Below are 24,854 nucleotides of genomic sequence, written 5' to 3'. Positions count from 1 at the left end.
CCGGAAAGCGTAGGGGTATTTCCAGCTGGGGTGTTGCTAGGCACCGGCTAATGGAGTCTGACAGTGACAACTGTACAACCATAGAGCGCTGTTGTGGTGTTGGACAAAATGTTCGGCCTAGATTTTGTCAAGAAAAACTGGTTCCTCATGGGAATAGTCGGCGTTATTGTGTTCGCCCGGCTCGATCCAGACATCGGCATGAAGGGAGGTGAGGACGTCAAGCACTGACATTCTCTGTGCGTACACCTATTTGTGAACATGGGCTGGTGTTTTAAACACCGTCTGTACACGTGGCATTAGTTTACATTGATTGAACGCATGTATGTGTATAATTTATTAACACACTTTTAAATTTTTAATCTACAGGTCCATTGAAACCTGAAATCACAGTCAAGTACTTAGCGGTTTCCTTTATATTTTTCAACAGTGGCCTGTCGTTAAAAACTGAGGTATGTGGTTCAGTTAAAATAAATGCCGATTTGATGTGGCGTAAATTGACAATCGATATAAAATATACATTGTCAATTTACGCGATATTATTACTTTACTTAAAGATTCCGGGTTTATTGATATCTCCCTGTCTCCAGTGTCCATCGCTGTTCCTTCCTTCCTTACTGAGAGATACTTACTGGAACCAAAAACGAATTAACTGCTATTCATAGTTCTGTACTGTTACACTCCCGTGCAGGATACCGTGAGGTGGGGCCAACTACTAGAATTCTACATTGCCTATGTGTTGATAAAAAACAAACAAACAAAAACAAAAACAAAACAGCGCGTCACTGAAAGAATTAAATCTTGGCATGCTTGTTCCTATTGTTTACTGAGGTGCTCGTTTTATTACACGAATTTTTACGACCATTGATCACAAAATTTTAAGGAAGTAATTCCCAGTAATCATCCGACATGTTTGCGGGCCATAATGATTTGATATAAAGGGAAATTTAATAGCTGTCATAGAAAGGTATTAATTCTAGCCCAGGTTTACTTTCTGCAACTTCAGACAAGTCATCATAAAAGTCAAGAAGACAGAAGCAAAGTCCTGAATGAGAAGAGAACAGGTCAGGGGAGGGGAAGGTTAAGATAGAAGCAGGTAGTGAGCTGCCAAACATTTCATGAAAAGCTATGATGTTTTCAATTCATTGACAAATCCAAGTGTTCCATGATTTGCCATGACAACAAGGAGATTGTATCAGATTGCATCAAGGTCCAAGGAAAGGGTCATTAGCATTCTGTACAATGTCTCCAATGCTACTCTAAGCAATTTCATTTCATGAGTATAATTACAACTATTTCTCTAGCACTCTTTTAGAAATTGTGTGGCTATAATAGCGTTGATCGCGATTTCGGGTTTGTTACTAAATATCGCTGCACGCGCGCGGCTTTCGGACAAATATGCTGAAATTCGGAAAAATTTTGTTGTTGTATGCGGGGCTGTTGTTGCAGCTTGTATCACAGGGTCCTAGAGCTCCGGTGATGATGGTGATCAAACATTTAAAAATGAAGGAAAATGTATTTGGACTCAGTAAAGTTGTTGTTGTTGTTGTGTTATTGTTGTTGTTTTTGTAGTTGATAGTATTTTCAGAAAAGGACAAATTATGCGCTGCAAAATTCAATACAGCCTCACTGTACACATGGAGGTAAGCTGCCTCCATGCTATACACATGCGCTGCAAAATTCAATACAGCGATATTGATGATGATGATGATTAAATATTTAAAAATGGAGAAAAATAAAAATATATTGGACTGTAAATTTGTTGCTGTTGATGTTTTTATTATTGTTGTTGTTGTTGTTGATAGTATTTGCAGAAAAGAACAAAGTATGCGCTGCGAAATTCGATACAGCCTTACTATACTATGCGCTGCAAAATTCATTACGGCCTGTGCGTTGCCGCCCAACTATACTATGGCCTATGCGTTGCAAATTCAATACAGCCTAACTATACATGTGCGTTGCCGCCTAACTATCTATGCGTTGCAAATTCAATACAGCCTAACTATACATGTGCGTTGCCGCCTAACTATACTATGCGTTGCAAATTCAATACAGCCTAACATTACCCAAGGGTTGTCACTTCATTGCCACACACTTTTTTTCAATCGCCAAAAATGCACCTAGCAAGCATCGAAATCGGTAAAATTCGACGTAGGGTCAAAGCACATTGGTCCTTCTCAATCATACTCAAACATGTTTACCTCTTACCGATGAAAAGTCGAGAAATCAGCAGGTTTTTCGGCGCATCTGGTCGTCTCTTACATTCCAGATTTAAAAGACCGCGCGGTACATTAAGTCACATGGGCGCATTTCAAATCGAACCAATAGCAGAGCTGGATGGGCCCAGCGTGAAAACCTGGCAGTAACGTAAGTTTCTTACGTCTTTTGAAGACTATGGGTGACACTGTCTGCGTATGAAATTCTGGTAACTTTAACAGTTGCAGTTCACCCATAGCAAGAGAAAGTTCTTTCCAAAGACGTGAGAAACTTACGTTACTGCCGGGTTTTCACGTCGGGCCCATTCATTCAGTACGGGCTCAGCTATTGGTTCGATTTGAAATGCGCCCACTTGACTTAATGTACCGCGCGGTCTTTTAAATCTGGAATGTGAGAGACGACAAGATGCGTTGAAAAACCTGCTGATTTCTCGACTTTTCATCGGTAAGAGGTAAAAATGTTTGAGTATGATTGAGAAGGACCAATGTGCTTTGACCCTACGTCGAATTTTACCGATTTCGATGCTTGCTAGGTGCATTTTTGGCGATTGAAAAAAAAGTGTGTGGCAATGAAGTGACAACCCTTGGGTAATGTTAGGCTGTATTGAATTTGCAACGCATAATATAGTTAGGCGGCAACGCACATGTATAGTTAGGCTGTATTGAATTTGCAACGCATAGTATAGTTAGGCTGCAACGCACATGTATAGTTAGGCTGTATTGAATTTTGCAGCGCATAGTATAGTAAGGCTGTATTGAATTTCGCAGCGCATACTTTGTTCTTTTTGCAAATACTATCAACAACAACAACAACAATAATAAAACAACAACAACAACAACAAATTTACAGAGTCCAATAAATTTTTATTTTTCTCCCTTTTTAAATATTTAATCATCATCATCATCAATATCGCTGTATTGAATTTTGCAGCGCTTGTGTATAGCATGGAGGTAGCTTACCTCCATGTGTACAGTGAGGCTGTATTGAATTTTGCAGCGCATAATTTGTCATTTTCTGCAAATACTATCAACTACAACATCAATAACAACAACAACAACAACAACAACAACTTTACTGAGTCCAAATATATTTTTATTTTTCTTCATTTTTAAATGTTTAATCACCATCATCATCGGAGCTCGAGGACCCTGTGCTTGGATAATCTCAGTCATCTATTCATATGAAGAAGTGTGACGCTACATAGCCATTCTAACACTCGCAGGCTTTACTTCGTCGTTTATGCGGAAAATGCGGACAAATGTTTATTTATGCATATTAATAAGAGAGAACAATGACGTCATTTGCGATCAGCGCTATTGCAATGTAAAGACAGGAAAGAAACGGCACACGATTGTTGAAGGATCGATTGATTAAAATTTCTCTGTCATCATACAGTGTTTTTGTTGAGGCCGGTAGCATGGTAAATCTCACCGTACCAGAGTTATTTTGCTGGGGTTCATCCTGTTATATCAGTGCAGTTAATTAGAAGACAATAGAAATGACACTGAGGTTTCCACACCATTTGCCTTTTTCCCAAGCCTCAGCAAAAAACACTTGTAATATTTCTAAAGGAGCAGTAACCATTTTTTCCATGTAAAAACTTTGTGAGAGATGTTGTCTTCTCATTGTGGTTAGGTACAACTATGAATGGGAAGGCAGAGGTTGAAGGACTGTACAGGATAAATTGTTTGTTGTCTATGATTATAAACAAGACAGGCCATACAAGCATGTACGTGGCTTGTGAGCCACATGTACACATCGCCATGCTCAAATATCACATCCAGCACAAACTAAATATCCACACATCCTGTATATGAAAGCAGTAAAAGTTGCATGTAAATCGCTGATTATCCTCCGTCAGACTGATTTATTCCAATGATGAATAGGAGACTCATCAATAGCGTGTACAGGCTGTTACCCTGTGCTATGAAAAGTTCAGGCTAAATCTGTGACCTCAATATGTGGACACATCCTGTATAAGAGAGAAACAAAGCCCAAACAAAGTACTGTCAAGGTTATAGGGATGAGTGAATAAAATACGTTGCCATAAAATTGTCTTTTTAAGTCAGCTACTCACACCTTTGAAAACAGGATTTCTGGAAATGGACTATCAAAAATGCAGACAGACTGAGAGTCTGAGGATCTTTTTCACTGGTACCAGCACTTTGTAATATTTACTGGTCAGATCATTGGCTGTTGATAACACAAATTGACATAATATACTGTCCTATTACTCTTCTAAATTCAGTACACCCTGGAACTTACCCACCGCCAACCCCAGTACCATATAAGTCCCTGGCTTAACAACCATGTTTTTATCAATGTTGAAATTTCTAATGTATAGCATGTGATTTTATAATTCCCACCTGAGTTTTTTTTCCAGTTAGGCATTTGTGCACAAAAGAGAATACATATGATAATAACATTGATATGATAAGATGCACGTATACTGTCAAGCGAATCAGGTACTTATAATACAGATTAGTCAAAAAAAAATAATTCTATTCATGGTGCCGGAACAGAGAAGGCCAATTCATAGGACTTGAAATAAAACATTCCATTCATAGACACGGGAACATTAATATTACATTTAGTTCATGCAAAATTGATCAGATACCGAAGCGGGGACTGTGATAATGAAATGAAGAAAAGAGCATCTTTTGTTCATTTTCTCCTTCCATTGTGAGTCTGCAAATTTGTTTGTTATGTATATCACATGAAAGAACCTGTCGTATTACTTTCATTTGCTCTGAGTCAGTTCATTAACTTCTATTATACTGAACACCCATTGAGCAACAATTTGAATCATTAGGCATCTAAGGCCTTTTACACATTGCTGTAGTTGTATAAAATATAATACCAACACCTTATGAAGATACCCTGTCTCTTTTTTTTTAAACAGGAATTAACCAGTGCCTTACTTCAAATACGACTACATGCATTTGTTCAGGGTTTCACTTTGCTCTTTATACCGTGCCTTGTCTGGATCATGATCAAGGCGTTAACCTTGACGCCCATTGACCCGTGGCTACTTAAAGGGTGAGTTGCAGGTAGTGGCCGAGCCTGCATTTCGTCATCAGTTTTCCAACACAAACTTTTGAACCGTCATTTCAGTCCTTCTGAGTTAACATTTTTGATGTTTGAATATTTGATGGATCTCCAAGCTCTGAACAACCATATTATCAATTCAACAAAGATACAGCAAGAAGAAAAAATAATCGCTTCCGACATTCATAGATTATCTAATCTGTATTATTCCTTAAATATTTTAACCGTGTCTTTATCTTTGGCAAGAGGTGCACATCTGTTTCCTGCCACCTGGAGAGTTGCACTTGATATTGACCAATCAGAGAAAAGCCAAGTTTATATTCCGTTGCTAAAACACAGAAAGTTACTTTTTTGTGATTAACACATATCATACAAGAAGAGCAGAATGCACACAGACTAATTATTTATTAATTATATTATTTTTAATGTATCTGCAGATTACTTGTAGTTGGTTGTATGCCTCCGCCAGTGTCATCAGCCGTCATCTTGACCAAAGCTGTAGGGGGTAATGAGGTAAGATGGAACGGCATAAACTTTTGTAGATCAACTTTTTTGATGCAGAAGAGCTTGATGTTTCATTTGTGTTTCCTACGGCAGATTGATGGTCAATACCGATACAGTTGCATTCACAGTGAACTTATGCAGCATTGCGCAGTTCCTGGACCGTACCGCTTTACTTTTGAAAACCCATGAAATGACCTTGAGTTTACTGAATAGAAACTGCAGACAGACACTTAATTAGGATACGTCTGAGCAAAACTGTCCAAGAACTGAAGATGGATGACTTGCTTCTTTGACCACTTTACCGGCATTTATCTAACTGAATGTGACACTACATGTGGTGGGTGTGTCCCTTGACAGAGTTGAAGCACATGAATGTGCATGGACACGTGATTGTGAAAGAATTCATCAAAAATGCAGGTCCAGATAAAAAAGGCCACCAAGTAAAACACTTGGAACTTCACAATACTAAGAATATCATGTGTCAGTCCCTCAGTGTTGCGTGAAACTTGGTTGGTGCTCAGTTACCTCTCGTGTGATTTGCTGTGACCTTTGACCCCATAGCTCGGGCCTCATAGCGCTTTTCTTTGTATATCAGTGACAGAGATAACCTCTCCATACTTGGAGAGTGTAGTGTCAGGGCAAAACCATACATATTTCAGCGAAATGATATTTTATCAACAAAAGAAGATGAAAAATTTACCAGTCATCCAGCTGCTGTTGCGATAGCAAACGCAATGAAAATTTCAACAGATTAGGCTCTTTACACTTCCCGGAGTTATTTAGGAAATGAAAAATATATTGTGTATGGAGAATAAATAATGTATGTTACCAATTGAGTGATTGGAGATGGATGACAAATAAATCCATGTGAGATATGGTAGCCATTCATTTTTATTAATAATGCCTTCATGAGTTTTGTCAAAACTGTTTGCTCACAGGAGATGATAGTTTATCAGGGAAGGCACTGCCCTGGAAGGATGGTGGACCCAACCTTCTGTTTGTTAGAAATTTGACTGTCTTAGGGTGCCTTTTATATGAAATAGATAAGGAGATGCCTCTTTGCAGTGTTTCTTCCAGTGAGGAAAATGTGTTGTGGCATTTTTCCTGACACTAGAAAATAAATATGTCAGTGTTTTGTAACAGTCATAGAGAATATTATTCAATTATTTTTCTACAGATAAGGGTGCGTGGCAAAAATTATCAGAAATAAACTTAGGACGAAACTCATAGTAATTTGCTGAAGTCCGGTAACAACCTTAATCACAGTCTAGGATAATGGTTTGTTGTAGGAAAAGTTTGAACCCAGTAACATGGCGCTCTCCCACCCCTTGTCCAAGTACAGAGGTCCACTGATCCTTATATTGAAGATAATGAGGATGTACCAAAGTCTTGCAGTGCTTGGGTTGAATAGCGTGATCCCTGAATTTTTCGGTGTGCTATTTTGATAAATTAACCAAGGTTCTCCAGCTGTGATACCGTGGTTCTCCTTAGTGTGATAATCACCTAATCATGGAGACAACAGAAAGAGTACTGGATTTGCAAACTTTTTACCTGTTTTCTCAAACTTTACTTTACATACAGATGTTGCAGTAGAATTTATCACCGACTAACTTATCACTTTTGCATGATTTTTATAAATTTTAAACTTCCTGGTGTTTCTTTTTATGTATTTGTTTCTTCACTGTTTAAAGCAAATATATGTCACCTTTCAGATGAAAAGTTTTAAAGATATATTTTCTGTTTTTCAAAGTACCTCGTTGTATTGATATTTGAGATCCCATAATAGAGAGAAAAAATATGGAATGAATTTTAATCAAGTGACTTGAAATTAATCAGGCATCTGTGTAAATTCTGAGCAAAGGTTAAATTATGGCCGACTGCAAAAACTGATGAATTGCAAATTTGCCATGTATGTGAATGAATTGTTTTCAGTACCTTGCGTTTTGGTTGTTTAGAAGAATCGAGTTGTGTGTGTTTTTTGCAGAAAATCTTTGACGCAGCGCCAAATTTTGTTTGACATTTGTTTAAACAGTCAACACAATAGAGTATCGTATTTGCACAGGAAAATTTGATGACTAGTCAAGCGATATACTCAATAATTTTGACGGCATTTATTAAACATCAACCAGTTACTTGCCAACAGCAGCTGGATAGTGGGGAGGAACCCTCAAATGGCAACAAGATATTGTTTTAGTGATATCAAATGTTCAAGAAGGAAGAAATATGAACAAAAAAAAATACAATTTTGATGAAAATACGTCTAAAACATCACTGTTAAGTTTTTCTCTTGAGTTTAAAATAATTGATAATGAAGCATCAGGTTGATGAAAAATCCAAAACAGTCTGTATAGTTTGAGTCTAGTAAGCATAGAACAGTGGAAGCTACATAGACTCCGTCTCCGTGAACACTTCATGTGTGACAACTCAAGTGCTGTCCATCCCAGCTACAGACTTTGTATTATCATGCTATCTGCCACGCAAGACTCTTGATGAAGTCATTTGGACACGTCAGCCTCCCCATCAGACGTGCCAACCAGGGCGTAAAAATTAGATTCTCTGCATTTTTTTTTTCTCCCTCTCTCTCTCTCTGTCCTTCTCTTTGCAGATGCACCGAAGCACTCAGGGAGTAATCTAGATAATTTGTGTACTGGGAGTCATATTGTTCTAACTGGTTTTTCATCAAAAATTAATATCCTTAATGGGTGTTTTAGCAATCATGATAGTGTATTGTAGGCTTGGTGTGTAAGGCTCACACATAAAGGAGAGGGTGTTCCCTTTCATGGCTGCTAAGCACAGATAATTACTAATTTTATTATTTTTATTAAAAATAACTAGTGTGTGGGTCAGCACATCAATTTACTTCTAATCCATTTAATTAGTGTCATTTTGTCAGAGTGCTGATCAGTTTTCACTGAGAGCTGAACTTGGGTCATGCGTGCCTTTGTAGACTCCTGTGCATGTTCTATACCGCAGTCGACTGGTGTATTTGAAACTTGGACCCCGTCACAGAGCCCTCATTATTTCAAGAAATTCATCAATCACAAGTTCAAGCCAAATGTTGCAAGTTCATACATGTAGGATATAATCGCCGACTCTATTTAGTTTTTGTTGGTAAGAAATAGGAGGTAAATGAACCAACTGCGCATTCAGTAATCTCAACCTCATGTTCTTGTCTTACTATCGTCACCAAATTCATACATGGATGCGTCAGTATTGCACTTATTTTTGAGCAAAGAAGTGAATTACCGTGTTAGTAAACCTTTGATACGGTTTCCCTGTTGCATTATGTAATCCTCTCAGCCCCTTCCGTGATGGACTTTTTGAGTTGCTTTCCAAGACGTATTACAAGTGCACATACAGTCAACCTTTTTATTACAGCTCTGATATTTGTCATTTCATATTGAAGAAAACCTTAAAAATTAAAACTCTTAACAAAACACTTCAAAATATTTGACAAGAAAAATTTGTTTTGAAATTTTTTAAGAAGTGGTTTAAAATTAACTTTACTAACAATTTCTAAAAATCCCTTGACCCTTAGCTTAGCTGTGATGGATCAAGGAAAGAGTAGATTTTAAGTGTTTTTGGTAGTGAATGGTAGTGCATACATATTGATAATTGCCTAATTACCTTCGTTAGAGAAATTAGATTTGTTAATCGTTGTTTCATGGAAGGTTACACCACAGAGCCCCTAGACGGTGTCCAGAGCCTTCTTGGGAATATCTGTTTTCTCAGACCATTACCCAGTTGTTATTCTTGTCTTGCTTGATGGATTTTTAGAGGCGGGTGTGAGAATTTTGGTGTTATCATTCTTGCCATGAGTGAGACCTCCTTGAGACATGTATCCATGACAACGATGTGGCCATGGACTTTCTGATATCAATTTTTGCACCCTTTCACTACATGGGTGTATTTCCTTGAAACTGCCAGTCTTAAACTTTTTTTTCATACTTTGCTCAAGGCTATTATAAACCTTTCCCTTTCAAAAGAATGAAAATGAGGTGATCATGGTGCAAAGTTTAGGACAAGAGAGAAACAGACTATCTAAAATTTTGCAGATATTTGAAATTCAAAATGGCCACTAATCCTGTGTAAACTCATTGGTAAAAATGTTTTTGATTTTCAGAAAAAAAACAAAACAAAACAAAATGGTGGCAACTTCAATTTACTCAACAGTTTGAAAATGAGTCTACGCATGCAGTAGGCCATCACACGACATGAACTATCGTTCTTCATGCGAAGCTCTCCACCATAAAAAGAAACAATAGGATGACATCTAAAAAAAAAATTGTCCGATGAAAAGCTCTACTGAATTTGGTACATCTGCATGCACTGTTATCTTTTTTGTTTTTAGAAGATTATCGAGTGACTCGTATCATTTCTGCGAATCATTTAATATCGGTTATTTGTTTTTCTCAGAGATGGAGGCAGTCATCCGTCCACGGCATAATCACCTCACCCTCTCTTATGAAAGAATATTAGTAATTAGTGGTTTTCAGATGAGGATGCTACCGGTGTAATCGTTGTAGAAATTTCCCTTTCAACTTTATCATGTTCTTTTTTTTCCCTGTCGGACATATGTCACACTTTTGGCGTTGTATTAGGGTGATTGAATGAAAACATTGGGGGAAAGTGGTGTCATATATATTGCACGAGTGGAGTATTCTTTTCAGGAGCAAGTGGCAATTACACTGGCATCCATGAGTGACTTCGCATAATAACCCTGCCACCTCGGAGTGAGCCTGTGTGAGGTACACTAATGATAATCAAATGGAAGATAACCCTAATTGCTTTTTTTTACCCGAGCTAAGAGTGAACTACAATATCTCTGAGTTCACTGCTCATTAGCCGAATGTCCTCCTTTGTCAATTGAATCGTCGGCAACAGAATTAATCAACGGTATTTGCGAGAGGACAGTGAACGTTTTGTCGGACAGAGGCAGAGAGAAAGAGAAATAAAAGAAAGAGTCTCCAGCACATTTGTTATGAAAGAAATGTAACGGGATAGGTTAAGAGTATGACAATAGTGAGATACCATCCCCCCTAGATATAGAGTTGAGTGATACTGATGTACCAAAAGCATCTTTATGTATTGTGTATGCAAACTAAGAGAAACGGGTCATGGGTTGGTTGTCATGCATAATAGGATATTCCGCTATGCAGACTTTCATGACTTTTGCGATTAATTGTCACAAACTTATTGCGATGAATTATTTCCACAATTTTTACAGGCCTCAAGTTCTCTTTCTCCAAAAAAATTCCAATATTGTGTGCATGGCTGTCTCCTAATAGTGTCCATCTTAACCAGGATTTTTGAGACAAACTTCTTTGAAACACATTGGGGCATGTTACGCTGCTTCTGTCTCGCTGATAAGCTGCAGTCCTCATGGTTTGCACCGCAAATGGTCAAGTATTACCATTTGTGGTGCAAACCATGAAAAAATTGGACGCTTACTTTTTTAACAGCGTTACCAAATTCGAACAAGTTTCATCATATAAGTGTTGTAGCTTATTCCTTACAGCTTATCACAGTTACATGTACCCCCAAATTCCCTGTTCTCCCCCTGTCCAAAGTCTTCTCTATTCATACCCCACTGATACATTCCTTGTGTTCTATCTTTCATCGTGTCCACAAAAAAATACTCTGCTGCTTTGTTTTAGGCAGAAATGTGTACAAACAGAAAACAAGACCCAAAAATTCTAATGTCATGTACTTTCTTCACTTGAAATTAGAAACTTTTCATAACATTTTATTGATAATGTGCGGTATAAATATTTTCTTGTGCACATGCAGTTTTCCACTTGGCATGACAAGGTGTTTTGTGATTTTCCCTCCAAAAATGCCTCTCGACACGTGAGGTCAATAGTCAGCTGACAGTACCTGCCTGCGTTCCCAGGGTGGATATCGTATGTCACTTTTATTTTGGTCCACTCGGTCGATACGCAGAGTCTTGGAGGGGGTCACCCAGCAATCAATATCCATGCTCACAGTGAATGGTCAGTCCCAAAGAAAAAAACCCGAGAGCTTCAGTCTCAAAGAATTGATTTCCAACCTGAGATGTATTGATCCGGCCCATTGTCTGTGATACTTGGCATTATGGAGGAACATGCTAATCAGCGGGATCCTCATTCACAGAACACAGACTCAGCCTCACAACTTATCCGCAGTTTTTTGTTTTGTTCTGTATTATAAACTATCAAAGACTTGTTTGAATTAACATTCCCTTCTGTTTTTTTTTGTTCTCACTCCGTCTTCAGGGAGCAGCCATTTTCAATTCAGCCTTCGGCAGCTTTCTGGTAATTAAGTTACAATCATTATTTGCACGCATCTTGAAATGGCGGCAAGTTGAAGTCGTGGTCCGCCTTATTGATGTTTGCACCGTTGTTTGCAAATAAAGCCCACCATGTAACAATGTCTTTTCACAACTTTGCATAGGTCAACTTTGCCAAATCAAAGATCTATCATACATATTTTATTCATTTCTCACATTATTAATACATGTACATGCACACCACCGTTTTTTTTTTTCTTTCCTTGAGCCAAGGAGATAGTATACCACCCTGAGTGCAGAGTGGCACGGTGCGGTAACTCAGTATTTTTGTCTTTTTCTCTTCCGCACAGGGCATCGTTGTGACGCCTTTGCTTCTTCTCTTCCTGGTAAGTGCCAATGTCAGATGTAACCATAGATACATGTAACCATAGATACGTCTAAATAACCAGGAAAGCTGTCAAAGCTAGCCAAAATAAAAAAAGGAAGAAATCATAGGGGCATACTGCCTGATGCTACGCCATTCCAAGTAATGCTGCTATCTCGAAACATTTATATGTACAGTGTACACACATACAAAGGTGTACAGAGTTATGATATATATAGCAACTACAGAAACGAAAAACAATAGAGATGGTGTTAACTTTGTCACCTATTGGACCAGCAGAGTATAGATTTGTTTCACAGGTATCGGTGTAAGTTTTACTCATTCGGTGTGTTGTAGAGCGGCTGTCAGATCCAAGAAGTGTGACTTCACCTCTATCACTTCATTCCCTTTTGTCAAAGCCTTTTCTTTCTGTTCAAGATGGCTTGACCAAGTGTCCAAACTTGTTTCAGGGTTTTTGAAGTGGAACCAAGTAGTACTACGCAGTCTGTGGAGAGGCAAGCAAAAAAAAGATAACAATTTTTGAAAAGAGGCGGGAAGTGTGCTACATAAATGATTCACGGAGTAAATCCTCGGCGTTTTGTTCTGATTGGGGAGTTAGTTTTTACAAAATGGATTGTTGCTACCGTTAAATCCATAAAACCAATCAAGCCAAAACAACGTCCTTTGTCCGGTTAGGTGTTTCATTGCTTGTCACACTAATTAACGCTAAATAGACACCAAACACTGAACATTCAAGTCTTGATTGTCACATCTTGGGGACCAGTCGTAGCACTTATTAAAATTTCATGCAAGACGTCGTGGAAAAGCGCGCAAGGCTAGTTAATCGTCTTACTACAAGGCGTGTACAGGAGAAACCATTGGATTTTTATCTATGTCATCAAAAATTTACACAGAAGGCATTAGGCAGCTATCTGAGACCCCAAAACTGGTGAAAAGTCAGTCGGCTAAGAGCAAGATCTAAGGAAGTCGGACTATAAAAAAAATCAGAACTTCTTTGTCCCAATGATAAAAAGCATGCTGATCTCAGATTAGACGTATGTGTGTTTGAAATCTCGATGGCTTTGTCTGGATTAAGTATTAAAAAAGGTGCTATCATGGAACAAAATGTGCCCTGGGAGATCAAGTACTTTGTAAGCAGTGTTTTGATATTTTTTTTTGAAAAGTGTATGTCAGAAAAGAGGTAGGTATTAGACTGGTATTAGATATGGCCTTAAAGGCCAATATCAATGTTTACTTGAACCCCGTGTATTGAACTGTTATGAAATGTTATCAACCTGTCCGTGCTTTGTTGGTGTTCCAGTAAAATCGTGAAGCCTGACAAAAACTGAAGTTCAAATTTTGAAAGCTGACTTTGAGAAATATTCTGTTGCAACTGATAACATTTTTAATGATGCATAATTTGAGGCTCAACAGACTACAAAGAAAAATGTTGATGGTACAGGTAGTTGGATCATCAAGGCAGGCAGCATAGGAGGCCCTCTTGAGTTCAGAAACAGATGAAGTTTTTTCCAATGTTGATGCAGTGTGGTGTGCAACAAGAGCGCCCTCAACCTTGTTTAATAAAGATTTTAACAATTTGATAATTCCTTGATCCTAGTAATGCGATTTCAAATGTAGTAAATAAGTTTCGATCTCATTCTGTTTATCCTTCTATTTTTTATCCCATCAGCTCGGTACTTCATCCACCGTTCCGTTTTCATCAATCTTTATTCAACTATCAATGACAGTTGTAGTGCCTCTTATTGTTGGGCAGGTAAGTCATTATATTGCTTTATTTAAGGGAGAAAGGCAAAACAACCAACTAAATACAAATTGATACATTAAAGGGCCAGTAACAATATCATTTGTATATTTTTTCTTTTAAATGAAGACTTTGTGGATTTCTTTGTGTGAGATAATACAAATAATGTGACAACAGAATCTTTAAATATGTGTAATATTTTAATATGCAGATATTGAATTCAAAAGTTAATAATGTTGATGTATTGATAAAAAAAACTTTTATCTTAAAGAACATGATTTTTTTCACCATTTTTTTTTAATATCAATAATGGTTTGAGTTGTGAGCTTTGGTACAAAATATGATTAAAAAACCCATAGACAACGTAAAGAGACAACTCAAACAGACAACGCAAACATGGTGATACAATCCAAGAAAGATAAGGAAGGAACGTTGTGCGAAAATGGTGATTCTGGAGATGACATTGAATGTTGTATCACCTGGTTACCTTGCACACACCCAGTTGCAGATGCATGTTGATGCAAAACCTGACATGCAAAGTATGCATGTTTGTATTAAAAAACAATTTTTTGCCTGTTTCAAGTCATAGTCAGAACTTCAAATTTAAAGATGTAGAATATCTAAGAAGCACTACCATCTTATACTGTACCTGTATTTAGAAAAATTGGGTGAGAGCTATGTACAGCATACTGTTTACAACCCGAGCCAAATATTAGCAGCTTGCAATGATTGCATGAAAAGTATGTCAAATGGAGGCGTGAGGTGGTTTACTTTGTGATGTTCTAAGGAAACTGAATTATGTATTATGTGTACCCCATCAGGATTGGATAAGAGATACATTTTCATTCCAAGATTTGAAACATGCAGAAAGTGACGATTTTCAAAATGATTCTCTATAGTGTTCGCTCACAAAAAGATCAAAGTAGCTTTTAGAAAAGCTTTGGTTTTCAAAAAAAGTTATTCATGTTTTCTGAAAAACCCCGTCTTAGGGAGCTCTATCACTCACTCAACACTTTAAGTACAGTTTGTTGTGTTTTGTTGTTTGAAGCTAGTGAGAGAAAGAGAGCAAACTTTGGTAATTTGATATACACATATATGAAATTGGAACACAATATTCATCTTTCCTGTGTGGTTGAAACATGACAGACATCTTGCTCTTCTCTTGCAGATTGTCAGGAGATACGTCAAAGACTGGCTTGAAAGAACCAAACCACCGTTTGGTCAGATTGGTAGTGGAGTCCTTTTACTGATCATCTATACCACATTTTGTGATACTTTCTCTAACGCTAACCTTAAAATTGACCAATTCAGCCTTCTGTCAATAGTGTGTATAGGTAAGAGACATTGTAAGTTATACGCATGATCAACAAGAAAGAATTTTCTGATTTTCGTCTAATTTTAGTTCAAATCTTTGGGGGTCATGTAAAAACTCTCCCATCAGCTTGAAACAGGGAGCAACTTCCATTGTTGTTGAATATACTTGGAATGCACTTGCTGTGCTTTATTAAAGCTGCAACTTTTGACATTATTTTCATGATTTTACTTTCAAACTACGATAAGTCCGTGTATGCATACACATATCATCAACCTCTGTTTGTGACTCAATATTTGAATATGAACAAAACAATAATTAAACAGGTGCAGCACTCATTTATTACCAAATTGAGTTGTGATTGCCTGTTTGAAACAGGCATGGAAAACCCAACTTAGAACTTAACAAGCTATTCAAGACACCACTAAAGCAGATAGAATTTACTAAAGATGTAACAAGTACAGCAAGCCCTACATTCAGTGTTGCATTATCAATTCACAGTTGGGTTATCCCTGTCTGTTTCTGAAAGTCTATCATACATGCAGCATAATGTCCAACTTGGGTATATTCGACTTTGAAATACCTTGAAAAATCCAAAAACTTTATCCAACTAATCCGTCATGAATAGGAGACAAATGGATGTACATGTAATTGTAGGTAATATGACTTTTAAAATATGAATGAGATGATTGGACTATTTTACCTTGGAAACACCAATGCTGAAGTCGCAGCTTTTGGATCTTTAACTCTTTCCCTCAATTGTTAAGCCTGTCTCATTTTTTGAACAGTTTTTTTTTTTACCTCATACTGGCAACTCAGGTTAATTGGTGAAATACAGTCTACATTCAAGCACAGGAGCAGCCATCAACATTTTTTTTTTTTTTTTTTTTTACTGTGTATGGTATTTACTTTATTCAATAATATAAGAAAACCTACACCAAAATAGAGATTTACAAAACAAACAAGCAATAGTTGTTTTTCTTTCTTCACAATTTTGAACATCTGTCAGAATTTATGGTAATTATTCTTCAAGGTAGCAATGCCTACGTACAAAGTGATGAGTTATTGAAGTTCTTGAATCCTTTAGGCCGAATAACAAAAATTATGTGTTTCCGTAAACCCAACCTATCCTAGAAAAACAGCCATCAACATTTTTACAGTGAACCGTTCATAGCGCCCTCTTTGACATGAAGAAATGATCATTTGTTTTTCATCCAGCAAGTTAACGATCTTGTCTCCCACTGAATACTTGAGTGCAATGATCCAAACCAATTGGCGACATTTATTCTGTATTTTTTTTTTTTCAGTTATTTTGCTTCAGATGGGTTTACTACTCCTAACATTTACAGTTTCACAGTTCGACGTGTTTGGCTTCTCCCCGGCCGACACTGTTTGTATCATGTTCTGTGCAACTCACAAATCACTCACATTAGGTAAGTGAGCATCTATTTCTCAGTGTTCATTTCAACCTGAAACTTGATATTAGGTATAGTGAAATGGTAAAGGGACAGTAATTCACAAGGTCAATGTCATGACAGGAAAATAAATGTAACTTGGTGTTTTTATGGCCAAAAGACCAATACTGTAGACATTGCTCTACTTCATAGTCACTGTATGGAAGTTTTCTCCTGCATGTCAAAGCAATCATGCTGCAGGACAGCTGAAATTTTGCTTTAGTCGCAAAAACCATTCTTTGTGCACTGAAAACTCTAGCAACATGGTCAAACTGTTGTCATTATATGTCTATCTACCATCAAGAACAATAGAATATTGTATGCATTGAGAGAGTAACATGGCTAGCCTGTTCCATTATGTTGACTGTTTCCAGGCAGCCCTAGCACAATTGCTTTTATCAATGCCCATGGATGTACACTTCTTGACAGTTTCAAGTAACCTAATGGACAACTGTCTCATGCTCTGTACGTACATATTTTGTGTCAAAGGCCATCTGTAGGAATGTGAAGAGAATTTATTACTATGTATACCATGTTCAAGTGAGTAGCAATGTCTCACCTTATGCTTGTCTGGTCCACAGGTATTCCAATGCTAAAAATAATCTACCATGGTTTTGACCATCTCTCGCACATCTCGATACCACTGCTGGTGTACCATCCAACACAGATCCTCCTCGGAGGGGTCCTTGTGCCATTCGTCCGGCAGTGGATGATCTCAGCGCAGCAAAAACCCAGGTAAAGTAGATCATTCTGAAATTTATGGACCCCTTACAGCAAACCTTAAGTTCTTGGTTCGGGTCCAAAAGTATTCCAGTAGGCAGCTGTAGCATGGCTGGTACCATTTACCAGGACATATACGGATAAAGATTATGGCGCCCTCACCCATCAAATGACTTAAAAGAGTGCCTAGTCAGATCTTGGTTGCTATTTTGACCAATTGAAACATTGTTACTACCAAGTTCATTGATTTTATCAAAAGTTTTAATATGAACTAGCCATCTATCGCCAAATACCACTATTTTGTTTGATAAGTCTTTTTCGTAGTAAACTTTACATGACTGCCCTCGCAATGGAAGTTGTTACCAAACTGCTATTTGACTTCTGCATTTTTGAAAATTTAAAAATCATGGTCACCAATTTTCTATTCTTGCACAATCCTAACCTGTCTCAGTTCAGCCTTTGAATTGTCATTATGTTTTGCATGTCGCACAGAATTGAACCTTTTCCTTCATACTTCATCAAAAAAATCTGAAAAGCAAATATCAGGCATTCATTACAAGAACCCAGTGGTTGGTTTGCTACAAATTGAAATGATTTCCTGACAGTAGAAGCCAGTATCCACATATCTTAAGTGCGCACTTGAGACAGTATTCTGGTGCGATATTATTATTTTTGTCATGTTTTGAGTAAATGATGACATTTATCATAGAGTTATTTCATTCGAGAAGCGTTGACATAAAAGTTTCTGCCTCATGTTTCGTATTATCAGTGTTATCGTATTATCTAATGTTTGTGTTGTGAATAGTATTACCACTGTGACTCATTCACACCCGCAGATTTTTTCCCCACAGAGCCATTGAATAGGTCATAATTCATATATCTTCATCATTTAAGAATGGCATAAATTTGATTTCTATTTTTTGCGGTGTAATGGTATGGGACCTTTGCTAAGCCGAGTAATTTTGTCAATCCACGAAGACACGCCACCATATGCCACAATGAGCTTTACTTTAGAATAAGATTAAATCAAAGTCATATGGATTGTCGTGCAGTAAGAGGAATCAGTTTTTCTTAAGGTGGACTGAGCTATATGTACATTTCCAACATGTTATCTTATCCTCTTTTAATAAATAATCACTTTTCTTTTCTTCACAGCATACATTCCAGACATCAACTTAACACTGTCCTATGTTATGTTTAACATTCATTCAAGAAAACCTCATCGCAACACAATGATAATCTCACAAATAATAATCACTCATTAATCCACCGTACCAACTTCATGACATTGACATTGATTCCTAGAACTGTACTAGTTGGTTTTGCCTTGTTTATTTTTTTTCCTTTTTCTGCAATTTTCCCCCTTTTTTCCTTTTCTCTCTGCAGTGGTATAGTCTAGCTTACTGCTGGGTTGTTCTTTGGTAGATCTCCAGTTTACAAATTTGGGCAGGTACAGTAGTGGTGTCTTCATGTATATTTTTTCACCTTGCAGGCTCCTGGAATTGAGACATATTGTGTGGGTTCTCCTTGTGGGTGAGAACCCACAAGGGTGTATGTATATGATGCATGGGTACATGGATGAGTGGGCTGGGTCGATTGGGTGATGCGTATACTTTGGTATATTTGAACAAAATAGGAAAAAAATAGAGAATTGCTTTTATGTGGGGTTCTCTTTCAGATGAGAACTTGGGTAGCATTTTGACTGGGCATTAAAAGGATCCAATCGCACAAAAAGAATTTTTACACAGACTGCATGGTTGCATGAATTATGCTAAAAAGTAAATTATATACTCACAAAACTTGACATCAACAGTAATTTTCACAGAACACTTACCAGTTCATTATGTGCGTGTTGGTGTCGTGAACTGTATGTGGTCAGTGCAAACCTCATTGCTTAAAGAATCACCATACTCTTTTCTGTCCTCTGTCTATACTCTGTCTCTTGTCGGAAAACCCTATTTGCATACTATGTACATACTGTTAGCATATCTCTTTGCCGGCTTTAGAGTTTTTGCATGACTTTCTGTGATTATGTGTAGCTTGAGTTTTATTCTTTGCTGAGAGAAAGTAAGGCTTCCCACTGAATATATGGTTCATGTATATATTTTAATAGAAATGCAACTCTTGTAAGAGTTCATGCTATTTGGTAATATGACAAAATAATATGACAAAATGGCTTTGTGCCTTGGTGATCAAATAGCATTCCTATATTAAAAGTATTTTGGTCAAAACATAAGATTTGTGTGAGAGTGTAGATAAAAACAACAATCCAAGCCCAACCTTGAGTTCAGGCATGTTCTATGGAAGCGATAATGTTTTGTTTGACTTTAATTGCTCTCTTCTTGTTCTTTTAATGTAAAGCAGCTTTTCAGAACACAGTTCCCCCATGGAATCATTTCAAGCATTTGTACAGTATAATAATCTGTAAAAATTTTCAATCTTGAAGCTGACAGACATTAAACATAGAGCAGTCAAGAATGTGGTAATGCATAGCGCCCTTGTATGTAGTCTCTGTCATGATTAGCACAGCGCCCTCTTATGCCAAATTTCACTTTTTCAGTGCCACCAAACTAGAAGACCGTGACTCAAGGCATGGCTGTACCCTTTCTCTGTAAGAGGCGAGTACAGCCATGCTTTGAGCGATGGATCTTCCAGTCTACAGCACATTCTGTTTGTGATCGTGTTATTCTACTTCTTCCTTTCCTTGTTGACTGCATCAGTGTAGATTTCCTTCTTGCAAAGCTTGGACAGCAAGATTTCAACACGATGGTACAACTAACTCATTTCTTTGTTTTATCTTCTGACAGTGTTGGTGCAAAAGTGGCTAATGGGCTTGCTGAGGCTATTACTACCGGTGATGTCTGAAGGGAGAGACCATTATCGGTGCTGAGGGGTGTTTTGGTACAAAATTTCAAAAGAAATTCTATTCTCTATAGAAAGCTTTTAGAAGCCATTTGATTTGCTTGTTTCCCTATTCACAAGAAAAATGTGTACACTGCCAGTCAGCTTTTCTCAATCAATTCTATTATTATTGTAAAGAAATCATTGCTAGATTATCTACTGGACAATGGCCTGTAGATATGTTGTTTTTTTCTGTTCCGATGCATGTATGGTGTTCCTACATTTTAAGATAAATCACTCTTTTATTCGCTCAAGCTGTGATAAACTATTGCAAAACACAAAAAGCTTTTATTTTGACCTTTTACCACGTGGTAAGTTTACCAATCATTGTAAATTTTGTAGATTTTGTGCACGGGATTAGACTTTTGAGATTTGAAGTTATAAAAAACGAGAGGGTGAAATGTTGTAATTGTTTACCATATCAGATGATGTAGTAGTTAAACTCCAACTGTATCTCATGTACATGTAGAGGGCAACTATAGGAGCAATTCTTGTCTTTCAAGTACTCAGGCACCCAAAATTTTCCCAGTTTGTCAGGTAGAATAGTTGAAAAAGTGGACAAGAAAACTGTGAATGACACATCAAGATTGATGTATTCACAGTGGTGCAATGGCTACTACTTAAGTCTGAGAGAAAGTTTTTGCAGAAGTTTTCTTTGTTATGACTGAATTCCAATGAGGAAAGTCCATCCAAACAAGGTGCTGAGCCTAGCTAGGGACAATGATTTAGGATTTTCCAGATAATTTAAGTAATATTTGTGAATGCGTAAATGTTTCCTACGGATGAGTTGCTGGAGTACAATCAAAGTTTGATTTCTTCTACTTAATTTGAAACTTTCATTCCAAGATGCTCAGCAACTGATGGACTGTCATGCAGACAAGAACATACCAAAGTTTAATTCCACAAAGTGCAATTGTACTTGATATAGTTGTCAAATATATGGCAATTATCATCTTTGTTATTTTGACAGCACAACGTAAAAAGACAGGCTCTTCAAGTCTTTACAGAGTGACAGTATACAGTTTGCAGATCATGCCAATTGTTTTTATTTTCAAAGTGTGCTTACAGTATGTGACTCGCTTAAAAGTCATGATTGATGATGGTTTTGATAAGTAAAAAAATGCAGTTTTCATGACCTATTTTGGGTACATTCATGAAATTAGCCAATCACAATCCTGTTAAGAAGTAAATACCATGCCTGTTGTGTACAGTAATATCCATAGCCAGGCCACTATTTTATTGGAAGAAATTAGAGTGTGTGCTTTGCTTCGTTTGAGGGCAGCCATATTGAAGTCTCTTTGGGATGAATTCCAATTTGTTACAAGTAGATAATATTTTTCAAATTTCATAGATAATCTTTGCCTCAAGGTTAACTGCCCCTTTGGTAAAGAAATCCAGACTCAAATTTTGCAGTGATTTTCTGGTTCTACTGCTTGTAGGGACTCAAATAAAGTTTTCACAATTTTGCTTCTGTCAAAATAGAAAATTTAATATTTTTCCATGGCGTGAACACAGGGATGGCCGTTATTTTGAATTTCAAAGATCGGTAAATTTTAGGTTTACATGTATTTGTCTCTCTAGTACCATACCAATCTTTGCTTAGTGACCCCGGTCTAACTTTAACCTTGAGGAAAGTTTGAGCAAAAGTTGATGTCCATCAATTTCAAGGTGCATAATTCCTTAAAGTTGATGAATTACACTGTAGCATTGCAGGCAGTCTGAGTGTAGTTGAATTTCTTGAACAGAGAGGGTGCAGTCTTATGTCTAGGGCACCTATTTAGAATTTCAAATGTACAACATTATAAGGCAATCACCCTCATGATTATTAGCTATGATGTAATGAAATGAAAAAGGAAGATAAAACAGTGGCACAACTCAGGTAGAGTACTTGTTGTGATCCCAATATTGGGGTCATCAGCCAGATATGTTTTGAGGTCCAGCAAGTTTTTCTGTGTGACCAATGTTTGCCCTCTCCATTGCTTTTCAGTAAATTTAACTAGAAATTAAATAACCAAGGTATCATTTAAAATTTGAAAACAGAGCACTATTATCTTCAAAAGTCAAACTTCGGAGACAGCTGCTCAGGGCTACCACGCCATGCAAACATAACTATGTTATAGTAGTTATGTTTACAGCCTTAACATCAACAATGAAACTCTGCAAATTGAAATTTACAGCAGTAATATAACAAGATTGTGCAAAAGAAAGCACTGTATTTGCTTACATTCCAGTAGGTGCAATATCAACTATTTTCACAGGTAAATATCAAAATTATACATGTAAATTATGTAAATCACAACTGCTCGTATTTGTACATTGTGCAATATTAGATGCAAAATAATATTTGTTTTTTGATAAAATTCTCCACTGGTCGATATTGACCTTGCTAATGAAATCTATGCAGAAGAAAAGTGTATTTCCATCAATCTCTGATTGAAATATTTCCAACCCTGTCGTATATTTTATCAGAAATTCATGGCTTGATAATCGGAAAAAAAAATTCATTGATGTGCACTTCAGTCCGTACTCTGCTTATTTGAAAGCTTTGAAAATAAACTGTTTCATTTGTTTGATATCACAATAGCTGATTAACAAATATGAAAATATTGGGGTATGATATATCTCTAGTGTAACCAGACAAGCTCTTCATTGGTATTGGATGTACAGATGTACATATTTTTTGCATGTTTTTGTTTCACTTTTCAAATATTGGGAAATTGACATTGCTTTTCTCAAAGTGGTTACCGCTTTTCTTTCTTTCTCACATATTCGGGGATTTTTTTTCTGTAATGATGTCTGCCATGTTGAATGTAAACAAATAGCGTTAGGTCATATTGACCTGCGCACTTTTACTTGTCTGTAGAATCACAATGCTCAGAAGTGATGCTTTGAGCTGTGAAGATTTCTTGAAGATGAGTCAATTTTTGATTCTTTTAAAGAGTCTCTCAGTGCTGGTAAACCACATACTAAGTGAAAATCTTGAGTCAAGGTGAACGCTCTTCGGTCAGTGGTGTATCAAATTGGCTGTCAGTGAGAGAATTGGAAAATATATTGATTCTTAGGCTCCTATGAACACAAAAACTTGAAATTTGCATAAAGTAAGAATATTAAGGTAGAATGCACTTCGGGGACATATTGGGAATTGACTCAGTGAAATAAGTGGTCAGTTCTCATGATCAGGCTGCAGTCTACAAATATTGGACAAGCAGGAACATTTTGACACTGTAATACAAACTTTCTGATTGTCCATTTGATAGTGTGGCCTTCAGCGGGCGACTTGTATGATTATGTGTAATTTGCATGATTAATTAATTACTGTAATTATTTGTACAGTCGTTTTATTAATGCTTGTGATTTTATATAGGGTTGGAAGTTATTTTTGTATAGTCTATGAAAATAAAATTCGTCTTTACACACATTAAAGTTGTTGTTGTGCCAAGAGGTTTTATTCTGTAGAAAACAAATCTTTGCCAAGTCAGGAGTCGCTCCATCCTATGCGAACATAACGATGGGTAAACTTGAAAAACAAATACTCGCTAATTGTCCCACTAAACCCATGCAATGGAGACGATTCATCGACGACATACGGTTCATATGGTTAAAAACTCTACAAGAACTCCTTCAATTCCACGAATATTGTAATTCAATCCATCCATCACTCAAATTCACCATTGAATACAGCGACACCGAAATCTCCTTCTTGGACACTAAGATGATGATGAGGGAAAATAAAATACACACTACGGTTTACAGCAAGCCAACGGACAAACACTCTTACCTCTTGCCGTCATCGTGTCACCTCGTCATATTTTTAAATCAATCCCCCAAGGTCAAGCTCTTCGCTACAGACGTATATGCTCATCCACAGATATATACAATAAAGAAGTTGAGAACCTACATAGACATCTTACGGATAGAAACTACAAGCAATCATCAATCGTCACTGCAATCAACAAAGCAAGAAATCATTCCCGGGAAAAACTCATTAACTACACAAAAAATAAACACACTGACCAGCCTACGAGGATTCCATTTGTGCTGACGTACCACCCGTCACTACCCAGCATCTCCTCCATAATCAACAAACACTGGCCTATCCTTCAATCAAATCAAGAAACATAAGTTACATTTGACAAACCACCTGTTGTAGCATTCCGACAACCACCAAACATAAAGAAAATGCTGGTAAAAGCCCGGACTAAAACATCCACACAGAACGACACAGAACCAGGTACTTGTACACCCTGCAACAAATGTAGAGCATGTCCCCACATGTTGAAAACAAAACAAAATTCCATAACTAACCA

The 24,854-nt window shown here is 37.1% G+C and overlaps 1 protein-coding gene across 2 annotated transcripts; it reads left to right on the top strand.

Moving 5' to 3' along the window:
• Positions 1–14: 14 nt before the first annotated feature.
• Positions 15–23,970, top strand: LOC139131164 (sodium/bile acid cotransporter 7-like). 2 transcript variants are annotated; one of them, XR_011552062.1, is made up of 12 exons: positions 26–208; positions 367–449; positions 5,117–5,253; positions 5,700–5,775; positions 12,021–12,059; positions 12,385–12,420; positions 14,089–14,172; positions 15,329–15,494; positions 16,780–16,905; positions 17,508–17,661; positions 19,033–19,096; positions 20,454–23,970. XR_011552062.1 is itself a non-coding variant. In XM_070697134.1 (11 exons), exons 1-11 carry the CDS (start codon positions 109–111, stop codon positions 20,509–20,511), a joined length of 1,059 nt encoding a protein of 352 aa, XP_070553235.1. In that variant the 5' UTR covers positions 15–108; the 3' UTR covers positions 20,512–23,970. The 2 variants fall into 2 exon arrangements, 1 of the variants encoding a protein (XP_070553235.1); XM_070697134.1 differs by lacking the exon at positions 19,033–19,096 and having other exon boundaries at positions 15–208.
• The last annotated feature ends 884 nt before the right edge of the window (positions 23,971–24,854 follow it).

The sequence above is a fragment of the Ptychodera flava genome, chromosome 4 (assembly GCF_041260155.1).
Source record: "Ptychodera flava strain L36383 chromosome 4, AS_Pfla_20210202, whole genome shotgun sequence".
Lineage (NCBI taxonomy): Eukaryota > Metazoa > Hemichordata > Enteropneusta > Ptychoderidae > Ptychodera > Ptychodera flava.
The sequence above is the reverse complement of the archived record's forward strand: the minus strand, read 5'-3'. Positions and strand labels throughout refer to the sequence as shown.